Below are 10161 nucleotides of genomic sequence, written 5' to 3'. Positions count from 1 at the left end.
AGAGCCAGGAGTGCAAAATATCCTTTATTGGGGAAGGAAAACACCAAAACAGCAGCTTTCCGGGTCCTGCTGCACCTGGAAGGGAAGGAGAAAGGGTCTCAAACATGGGCAGCCCTGCTCAGTCTCACTCAGCCATGGGATGGGAGCACATAGGAGACACCTCCCAGCCCCTCACCCCCAGACACCTCATCCCACTGCCCGTACCTCGACAGGCTCTGCTGCTACTCCTTCTACTTCTTTGCTACTGCCTTCCTGCTCCTAGCAGCTCCTCGTCCCTGCAGGGACAGGGTTGTGGCTGAGGATGGGGGAGGCCTGGGATCTTGGAGAGCCCCCAGCCCAGGCACAGACAGCCAGGATAGCCTGACCCTGAATTTCTCCACAATTTGGAGTTCAGCAGTGAATTAGCATCTCACATCAGCCCCTTTCGCTCCCCGAGAGCTTCCACTCCCAAGTAACAAATGTTAGCCCATATACCTGACTGCAACAGGGCAGTCAGGAGAAGCAGAGAGACAATCCAGCCAGCTCCTACCTTGCTGGAAAGGGGTTCCTCAGGTGAAACCTTGTTCCTGCTTGAGAGAGAAGGGCTGGAATTAGGGGTGTGAGGTCCTAGCAGTGTGCAGGATCCCCTGCTCCATGGCAGGGCTGGTGCATACTTTTTCCTCCATCATACTCACAGTTCATCCTCCTTCTCCAGCCTTCTCTTCTAGGGGAGAGAGAGGAATATGAAAAGGGGATGAGTAAGCACATGCAGGCAGGTCAGGGACTTGCTATGGAGCCTGTGACTCTTCCTCCCATTACAAAGGGGCTCTTGGAGCAGTAAGCAGCCCGTCCCTGGGCTCAGGGCATGGGGAAGCTCCTGGTGAAGGTGGCTGCATCCCCAGCCCCACTGCCATGGCACATGGCCCCCTCCACGCACCACACTCCCAGCCGAGGAGACTACCTTGGCAGCACAGCCCTTCTTGGCAACTTGGCCCTTGGGGGACTCCTCTACTGGCTCCTCTTCCTCAACATCCTCCTCTTCCTCCTCCCAGGACAGGTTGGGCATCACTGTGGAAGAGATGGGCTGAGCCCTGGCTCTCAGGAAGGAGCTGCAGGGTGTTGGGTACCCCACTACTCACTGGAGACATGCTGCCCGCTGATATAGACAGGGCCAGAGCCCACCTTCAGGCGGAAGGTGACTGGAGGAGTCAGCTCCACTCCCACCAAGGTGGCCTAGAAGAGAGGAGGGTAGCAGCACTCCCTTGCAGTAGCCCTCTCCCCCAGACAGACCCCTCACTGGGACACTCACCATGGGCAGCACAGAGGGTTTCAGTGTGGCCAAAGGCACTGGGGCATGGCCATCCCCCTCCTCAGCTGGCACGATCTCCACCACGTGGAACTCATCCTGAGCTGCCTCCCCCAGGCAGATCTTTAGGAGAATAAGAAAAGCATCCTCCCCCAGTTCCCCATGGCATCCAGGCACTCCTCACTTGGGACCTGCTGGGCTCTGGGGGCTCAGGGATCACCTACCGTCCGCAGGGCCAGCTGCTGCTCGCACTGCCATTCCTCCAGTGCCTGGAAGGTGTAGGAATCCTGCTTACAGGTCAGCTCACACCCTGCAGACAAGCAGGTGTTAGATTGGGGATGCTCTGCGGTAGGGAGGCAGGGGAAGAAGCCCAGCAGAGCTCCTCAGGGTGCTTACCCCAGATCAAGGACACAGGCTTCTCAGATTTGCTGCCAATGTCAGTGCTGTCTGTAAGAGACATGTCTCTGGGATCCCTGGGCCTGAGGGAAAAGCACACAGCACTGCTCTGCAGAGACCTCCCCTGACTCCAGCCATGGCATCCCCCCTTGTTCTCACTAAAAAACAATATAGACAGTTACTAACTTCACTAGAAAAAACTCACCCCAGCCACTCAATGCAACTATCACCCCAAAGCCAGCCTCCAAACACACCAACACCCCTTCACTCCAGGCACTTATAAAGGCAGAGGAGCACTCACCCACCCAATTAGCACCCTGGCCCTTTCTGCCTTAAATAGCAACAGCTATTAAGGGGCTGTTAGTCCCCTCAGGTGTGTGTGAGCTATGGCCTGGAGCCTGCCTGGCAAGGTGACTAATGAACAGACACCCCCCTTCCCGATCCCAGTCTGGGAGGGGGTTGTCCCTGCTGAGCCTCCTGGTTCCCCCAGCACCCCCCACTCCAAAAGCTGCAGAAGCATTGTAAGCCCAGTGAGCCCAGCATGGGGGAGCTCAGCAAGGGCAAGGACCCAGCCAGCTGTCACTGTGCCCTGCTCTGTGCCACCCTGAAGTGCCATGATCCACCTGGCCTTTCTGGGAGCCACCTTGGCGTGCTCCAGGTCACCGTGTCCTGCTCTATGCGGTGCTGCAGTGCTCCAGGTCACCATGCCCTGCCAATGGGCCAGCCTGGCATTCACCAGGTCATCATGCCCTGCCGTGTGCTGTCTTGCAGTGCCACAGGCCACTCTGACCTTTTGTGGGCCGCCTCGGTGCGCCACATGCCCAGCCATGTGCCAGGCTGCACAGACACTCCTGTCACAGATCACTGTGTCCCACCAGCCCTCCCACGGGTCACCTTGCCCTGTTCTGTGCCACCTGGCCTTGCCCTGGGCCACCTTGCCCAGCCACCTCAGCCACATGGCCCTTGGGTGCACCACGGGCCGCTTTGCCCCCGTTGTTCACGCCACGTCCCCTCGTGTCCTGGCCCATCCCACTGTGTCTGTATCCCCCGTATCCCCCCGTGTCCGTGTCCCACGTGTCCCGCTGTGTCCCTTGTGTCCCCCCGTGTCCCACCCCATCCTGCTGTGTCCGTGTCCTGCTGTGTCATGTCTCCTCGTGTTCGTGTCCCTCTGTGTTCCGATGTGTCCCCCCGTGTCCGTGTCCCCCGTTTCCGTGTCCCCCCGTGTCCGTGTCCCCGTGTCCCCCGTGTCCGTGTCCCCCGTGTCCGTGTCCCGCCGTGTCCCCCCGTGTCCGTGTCCCCCGTGTCCGTGTCCCCCCGTGTCCGTGTCCCCCGTGTCCGTGTCCCGCCGTGTCCGTGTCCCCCGTGTCCCCCGTGTCCGTGTCCCCCGTGTCCGTGTCCCCCCGTGTCCGTGTCCCGCCGTGTCCGTGTCCCCCGTGTCCCCCCGTGTCCGTGTCCCCCGTGTCCGTCCGTGTCCGTGTCCCCCGTGTCCGTGTCCCGCCGTGTCCGTGTCCCCCGTGTCCCCCGTGTCCCCCGTGTCCGTGTCCCCCGTGTCCGTGTCCCCCGTGTCCGCGTCTCGCCGTGTCCCCGTGTCCCCCGTGTCCGTGTCCCCCGTGTCCCCCGTATCCGCGTCCCGCCGTGTCCCCGTGTCCCCCGTGTCCGTGTCCCCCGTGTCCGTGTCCCGCCGCCTCTCCCGGGCGCAGGCGCGCATGGGCGGGGCCGCGGCGCCGCTTCCGGCGGCGATGGCGATGGCGGCAGCGGGACTGGTGGGAACGAGGCGGGCGGCGGCGGGGCCGGGAGGGCTGGTGGGGCCGGGAGGAGCGGGGGGGCTGCGGCAGGGCCGCTCCCCCTCAAGTCCCTCTTCTCGCGCAGGGACCCGGCGAGGCCGCCGCGGCCGCTCACGCTCTGTCGCTGCCGGCCGAGGCCTTCGGCAACGATGTGAGTGTGGAAGCGGGGGGGGAAGGGTCCTGGTCGTGAGGGTGGGTCTCTGCTCCGGGGAAGGGTTGGTCCCAGTGCGGCGAAGGTCTCAGCCCCAGGAGAGGGGTCCCAGTGCAGGGAGGTCCCCGACAGCGAGGGGCTGCCAGCTCCCAGAGGAGGGGGTCCCACTCAGATGAGCAGCTTTGGCATTGGCAGGTCCCCAGCACCACCCGTGAACCCCCCCTGTGGCTTTGCCGGTGCCTGCCTGGCCGCGTGCTCCCATCACCTGCTAGCCATCCATGCTTGTCCCCCTCTTCCCGTGACCTCCACGCATCCTCGAGGGGAGCAGACCCCCGGGGGTGCACTGCCCTGCCTGACCCCTCTTCTGCCCCCGGGGGGTGCACAGCCCTGCCTGACCCCCGTCCTGCCTCCGCAGCCCCGCGTGGAGCTGGCCTGGGCCATGAAGGCACACCAGCATGCCCAGGTCTACTTCAATGTAAGTCCTGGGGCGGTCGGGGCGGGGGGCTTGTGGAAGGAGGAGTTGTGGTTAATTCTTCAGTCTTCCCGTATAGCTCATCTCCTCCGTTGACCCCAAGTTTCTGAATCTCACCAAAGTTGACGACCAGATCTACAGTGAGTTCAGGAAAACCTTTAGGGACCTTAAAATCGATGTGCTTGACCCAGAAGAGCTAAAATCAGAGCCAGCCAAGGAGGTGTGTGAGGAGCAGGAGGGGGGTCATGCCCCGCTGCCCTTGCTCCAGGCCCCAGGGGTGCTCATGCTTCTCTCTGCAGAAATGGCGTCCGTTCTGCCTGCAGTTCGAGGGGGTGGTGGAGGATTTCAACTATGGCACCCTGCTCCGCCTGGACTGCCACAAGGGCTACACTGAGGAGAACACCATCTTCGGTGAGCCACGGCTGGCTCAGCTCGGCTCGCTGCGGTGCAGGCTGCAGCCAGCACATCCTTGCTACTGAAAGGGATGTACGAGGCTACTGGGAAGCTGAACCCATGGACCTGCTCTTCTAAGGCTTTTCCTCTCCCCTTTTTTAGCCACCAGAATCCAGTTTTTCGCCATTGAGATTGCTCGGAACAGAGAGGGCTGTAACTGCGCCATCTACAGCAGGGCCCGGGAGCCGGCTGCTGCCTCGCACGGGGCCTTGGCCTGAGAACAGGGCAACACACATGGTGCCGCGTCGAGGAGGGGCAGGGGAGGCTCCCGTGGCTGTCCCTGCTCTTCCACCTTGCCTTTGCAGACTGTACAATAAATGTGTTTTGTAAAAACCCCACGCTTTCCTTGTGCTGTGGGATGCTGCCAGGCTCATTCCCCAGACCAGCTGCTACCATGTACTGCTGAACCCCCTTGCGTTTTGGCTACACCTTTGCTTGCACCACTCCAGGCCCTGGGGCTAGAGTATGATCTACCCCCACCAACCAAAAAGGCTTCACTGCACCCATTTCAGCTTCCCCTGCCCCCGGTGAGGGGTCAGGGCATGCAGGCAAGGCCCAGGCAGACACAGCTCAGTAGAAACCATTGAAGTTTTATTTGCAGTCACAATGCTTACACTGTATGCAGCAAACACCCTTACAAGTCAACCAGCAATCTGCTCACGCGAAAAGGACCCAACACACAATCGCCAGAGGAAAGAAAACAAAAAGAACACAACAAAAAAAAGAGAAAATAAAGAGTGGGTGGTGTCTGGGAAGAGAAACCGAAGCCCTAAGGACAGTGTCGGGGGGTTGAGCTGAGCAAGAAGATGCACACGACTAGCAGCAACAATAGTGGAAAAAGTACAAGGCAAAGAGGTTCCCTCCCCCATCAGCTTCCCTCTGAAAGTTGATTTTATACCCAAACATTTACTATGGTGACTTATTAAAGAATGGACTCATTTCTGAGGGGCGTTCAGCACTCCATGCTGGGCAGACGTTACCAAGAACCCTGCGGGTGGCAGGTTGGCTGGAGCAGCCCTACCAGCGCCCCAGAGCACAGCCAGCTCAGCCCCAGCATCCCCCCACCTCCCCCTGCTCAGCTGAGGGGGGAACAGTAGAAAAGGAGAAGGCAGAGTGGGGAGAGCGTGCCTGGCCCTGTGGGGGAGAGGGAGGGAGGGAGGGAGCTGGCTGACAGGATGGTGCCTACTGCGACACGGGGGACAGGAGAGACACCCACAAGCAAGCACGAATGAGAGATCACGCGGCATGGCTTAGAGTTCCTAATAACAAGGGCAAGGTGGGGAGGGGAGGTTGTGATTTCATGGGGCTTCATAAGAAAAAATATACATTTGGAATTTTACAATGCCTTTTTGTGTTGTTGGGGTTTTCTTTTGATGGGTTTTGTTGGTTTTTTGTTTTGCTTCTCTCTACACCTGTCACTAAATAGATCTCTGCACTTTCACACACCCACCCCTTGCCCAGTAAAGCTTCAGGCCCGCGGGACACGCTTCCTTCGCTCGCACACACGACCCTCTCGCCAGCACGGGTGCACCAGGACTCTGTAAAAATTTCAATCACACTATTATTGGTTTTTTTTTGTTTGTTTCCTTTTTTTTTTTCTTTTTTTTTTTTCCTTTTTTTTTTTAAACTGAGTCAATATAAACCTTGTTCAAAATGTTATGAAAAAATGTACATGTTTATACAAGGCAGGCTGCAGCAGAGCGCTGGCGTTCCACGCAGACATTCGGGTAGGGAGACGCTGGATCCCGGCTCATGCCCTTCCACCCCCTCCCACGGAAACAGAAACACCCTGCCCCAGTGAGCTCAACAACCCCTCCTGTTCCCTCCTCCCTTGGGATGTGGAGCACGGCCCAAAGCGAGCGCCGCAGTCCAGCCCTGGGGAAGAGCAGGGATTAGAAACGCCCCTCTTTTCTTTCCATCGGAAACGGTAACCCCTCTGGGCCAGGCCAAAGAGATGCTGCTCTGTACAGGCGGCGTCGGGAGACGTCAGCTCATCATGTCGTTGCTGTTCACGCCGTAGGTGGAGTTCTTCATGGAGTCGTTCACCTCCCGCCTGAACGCCGACAGGTTCTGTGTAAACCTACGGCAAGGGCAGAGCAGCGTGTGGGAGCCCGTCCGGCCGCGGCCCTGCAGCCCGCGGGCTCAGCCCCACGGCGGCTCTGGGGCTCATACCAACCTGTCCCTGTTCTTGGTCAGGAGGTTGCGCTCGATGCCTTCCATGAGGTTCTCGAAGCAGAGGTGCATTGCCTGCTGCTTCTCTGGGGGCTGGCTGTTCACTATACTGTTCCTCAAGTCAGAAAAATACTGGGGAGACAAGGCAAGGAGGGGTTACTTTCCAGAGGAACAGCTACCATGGCCTGGGGACAGGACATGCATAACAGGCTCTGGGGAGAGGGAGAACCGGAATTACAGCTCTTTGTGTGACTTCTAAGGCCCTTCTGAATGAAAGTTAACAGGATTGCCCAGCCCAAGGCTGCTGCAGGGGACGGCTGGACACCCTTCCCTTGACACAAAGTCTCCCCAAATCCCAGCTTCTCTGCTGTGACACCGTTCTGCTCCCTCTGGCCCAAAGGCTCCAGCATCATTCAAGGCCAGGCAGCTCCTCCAGCTGCCACGGGAGGGTGGGACATTTACCTTTTCATTGAGCAGTATCAAGCCAAGCAGAGGCCGAGACATTGACCACTGATTCCTGCAGTCCTCAAAGATGATGATATTCAGCACTGTCGACAGCATCTGGGAGAGGAAGGAGAGGTTTAAACCCAGCCCATCCATGCCAACGCTCTGCTCGCCACCGGGCTCAGGAGCAACAGTTCCCCTTTGGTGCTTCCAGTCCTGGAGCAATGCTCTGAGCTCCCACCTGGAGCCCCCATGAACTGGTGGAGCACTTCACCAAAGGCACATGGAGGAGGTGCCAAAAGCCCTTAGGATATTTATTCCTGATGGACTCCATCCTGCCCCGGGGGAAAGACAGTTTTATTTTCACTTAAACAAGGTAATAGCAAGTGCTTAAATGCAGAGAGCACACACTGTGGTGCCCTGGAGACCTTCCCCTAGCCCAGTTTAGGGCTCTCTGCTTTCTCTCCACAGCCTCTTTAGGCTAAAGCCCATAGCTAAGAGAGCTACTCTGGAAGGCAATTTCTCTTTTTATCCTCAGCTTCTAGTCCTCAAAAAAGCTTGCTTGCCTTTGCAGATGATCTACCAGCAAGAGTGGAACAATATTCCCTGCTTTTATGTAGGAGTCATGCTGACACTTTGACAAGTAGCAGCGACTGAGGCTGGATGACACTGTTCGAACTGCACTGAGGGATATACAAGTGTTTTGCTCTGAGGTACAGATATCCAGATCCCAACACAGGGCCTTCTGGAGCCCCAAAACTCTTGTGAACAGAGTCACCTGTCAGTAAGTGACACAGAGGTACCTAAACTACACAGTATGTGTAGCTATATGCTGAGCTAAGCCAGATCTAAGCCAGGAGAATGTCTGAGCTCACTACTGGTCCTCTGCCACCGCACACACTCCTGACCCTGGGAGCAGACAAATGCCAGCAAGGTCCACATCCATCAGAGGTGTTGTGGATGGAGGCAGGAGACAGACAGCAGGTGCTACCAGTGTGTAAAACCTCCTGGATTGTCAAATTCACCTTGCTGAGGCTGTCCAGCAGGCTGCAAACCTGACACCCGTGTGGCCCCTTGGCACAGATTATTCCCCTATGCCCAAGTCTACGCAGGGTCACTAAGCACAGGGCCCCCAGGGTGACTGCTCTGCAGGGAGTGCACATGCACCACTGAATTGTTCCAGGGGTTTAAACAAACCTCAACACATTTTTTAAAGCAATGGCAGAGTGCATGCTTTCTGGTGGAAGGTATGTTTCCTGGCTTCTTTTCCATAAACCATCAGCACTGCCCATGACTTACTTTCTTTTTAAAAAAGCTCTTTTTTTGTCTACTTCCTTTCACAAGTGAAATGTTAAAACTGCGTTCCTTGCACAGGGAGAAACACAGCCCTGAATCAGACCTACCACACGATGAGTGCGTAGGAGAGGTGCAATACCAGCACAAAATCCTTTTTGCTCCTTTCTGCCTGGGGCTCTGGAGCAGGGAGCGTGCAGCCCCCACATTACATCATGCTAAGAAAATGCACAACTCAGAGTTCACTGTACCATGCCACAACAAGGCCCTGTACCAGGCCTTTACCTGCTGAATCATCTCTGGGTGCTGCTGCATAATGTGCAGGAAGCGGTCGCTCTCCTGGGTCAGAGGTGTGCTCCTCTTCTTGGTGCTGCGAGACAGCTGCTTGAAGAGATACGTGACAATGTGGTCCAAACAGGAGCAGCAGCCTGTGCAAACCATGGTGTCTGCAAGAACAGGAAAGGGGGGGGAAATAGATTTTGGGGCACTGCCAGCATTTCCATTCCTCAGATGCACCTGGGCAGGCACCAGCAAAACACTACCATTGGTCTGGGTCTTTTGAGGGACTTTGCAAACCAAAAACTGCCTAACCCTAAACAGGTCAGCAACTTCTTCAGCAACATACTATTTCCAATGCTTCAGCTTTAACAGAGGTGAAACTCCTCCACCCATTCACAAGGCATGTCTTACCTGTTAGCCTGAAATATCACGCACTCAAAAGCAATCAAAGTCTTTTCCCACCTCCAAATCAAAGCTCTAAGAGTACAACAGAGAGCAGAGTAGTTACCTAGCGCAGTGAGGCCTTCTGAAATGGAAGAAAGAATATACATGATTACATGAGGCTCCAGACTGGCTATAAAGTTCATGTGGTCCTGGGTAAGAACTTCCAGCAAGGAATAGTATGACTGGCTGAGCTTGGGATAATCCTGCAGAGAAAAGGAGATAAAGACTTCTAAAGCCTCATGGCCAGCCTAGAACCATCAGTTAAGGCTTTCTGCAAGACTCAACCCATTCATTAATCACCTGAAAACTGCTTAAAGAACCTCCTGGAAAGAGAGTAAACCAATCTCTCCCACAGCACAGCTTATAAGCCAACATATTTTATACCCTTCTCCCTCACCAAAGCCCAACAAGCGCCAGCAACAACAGCCCAGAAGGTTCCCAACACTGTTATATCAAAACATCTTGCACCACTGCTTCCCTCCTTTCTGAACGGGGAGCATCAGCTAACTAATGCCAGTGCTGGAGATGCAGAGTTAGGACTGGCTTTCCAGCTGTCTTTGCAGATAAAAATCAGCATGTGCAGTGCTGGGCTCAGTAACCTGCCCCGCAGGGAGTGCCACAGACCTCCCAGCAGCCCCCAAACTCAGTGAGGCTCTGCTGGGAGTCCTGCAGTGACCTCATCTCAAGGGCTGCATGTCTCAAGAACAACGGTTTGGACACCAGCATATTAAATCAAGAATGTGCTCAGTAGAGTCAGATGTAGTAACAACTTCTCTCAGACTATGGTAATGAGACAGAGAGAACTTGGGAAGGATATATGCTCTTCACTCACTGGAATTATTTTTCAGATAGAGGAGGAATTATTTTGGCAATTGCTGTGCTGAGGCTGGGAGTTTACCCTGCTGGAGAGCTGAGCAGTGGGGCCTGGGGCGGGTGGTTCACAGCCCTGAGGCAGGACCTGCTGCTGCACATTCCAGGAGCCGCTATT

At 56.4% G+C, this 10161-nt stretch overlaps 3 protein-coding genes across 6 annotated transcripts in view; 1 reads left to right on the top strand and 2 right to left on the bottom strand.

The window, feature by feature from the left end:
* Positions 1-11: 11 nt before the first annotated feature.
* On the bottom strand, positions 12-2775 carry NPM2 (nucleophosmin/nucleoplasmin 2). Of its 3 annotated transcripts, none has more exons than XM_062015853.1 (10): positions 2305-2775; positions 1682-1839; positions 1510-1595; positions 1289-1408; positions 1119-1212; positions 941-1047; positions 675-703; positions 530-569; positions 205-275; positions 12-75 (listed from the first exon to the last, which is right to left on the bottom strand). In XM_062015853.1, the coding sequence occupies exons 1-9, from the start codon at positions 2637-2639 to the stop codon at positions 231-233; spliced, it is 1014 nt and encodes a 337-aa protein (XP_061871837.1). In that variant the 5' UTR covers positions 2640-2775; the 3' UTR covers positions 12-75; positions 205-230. The 3 variants fall into 3 exon arrangements, with proteins under 3 accessions (XP_061871837.1, XP_061871839.1, XP_061871838.1); XM_062015855.1 differs by having other exon boundaries at positions 530-566; positions 675-700; XM_062015854.1 differs by having other exon boundaries at positions 530-566; positions 2305-2774.
* A 619-nt stretch (positions 2776-3394) lies between these two features.
* PBDC1 (polysaccharide biosynthesis domain containing 1) lies at positions 3395-4879 on the top strand. Its single transcript, XM_062015871.1, has 6 exons — positions 3395-3444; positions 3551-3616; positions 4032-4091; positions 4168-4308; positions 4388-4499; positions 4644-4879. The coding sequence occupies exons 1-6, from the start codon at positions 3421-3423 to the stop codon at positions 4757-4759; spliced, it is 519 nt and encodes a 172-aa protein (XP_061871855.1). The 5' UTR covers positions 3395-3420; the 3' UTR covers positions 4760-4879.
* A 232-nt stretch (positions 4880-5111) lies between these two features.
* The window catches only part of XPO7 (exportin 7), a 42090-nt gene continuing 37040 nt past the window's right edge, over positions 5112-10161 (bottom strand). For both annotated transcript variants that reach the window (XM_062015867.1, XM_062015868.1), the window contains exons 24-28: positions 9238-9376; positions 8736-8896; positions 7176-7274; positions 6718-6845; positions 5112-6621 (exon numbers count right to left, since the gene is read on the bottom strand). In XM_062015867.1, the coding sequence (XP_061871851.1) occupies positions 6528-6621; positions 6718-6845; positions 7176-7274; positions 8736-8896; positions 9238-9376 (621 nt within the window). In that variant the 3' untranslated portion in view covers positions 5112-6527. The remainder of the gene's footprint in view (positions 6622-6717; positions 6846-7175; positions 7275-8735; positions 8897-9237; positions 9377-10161) is intronic.

This window comes from Colius striatus, chromosome 27, assembly GCF_028858725.1.
Source record: "Colius striatus isolate bColStr4 chromosome 27, bColStr4.1.hap1, whole genome shotgun sequence".
In the NCBI taxonomy this organism is placed as follows: domain Eukaryota; kingdom Metazoa; phylum Chordata; class Aves; order Coliiformes; family Coliidae; genus Colius; species Colius striatus.
Note: the sequence above shows the minus strand (reverse complement) of the source record. Positions and strands in the feature narration are given on the sequence as shown.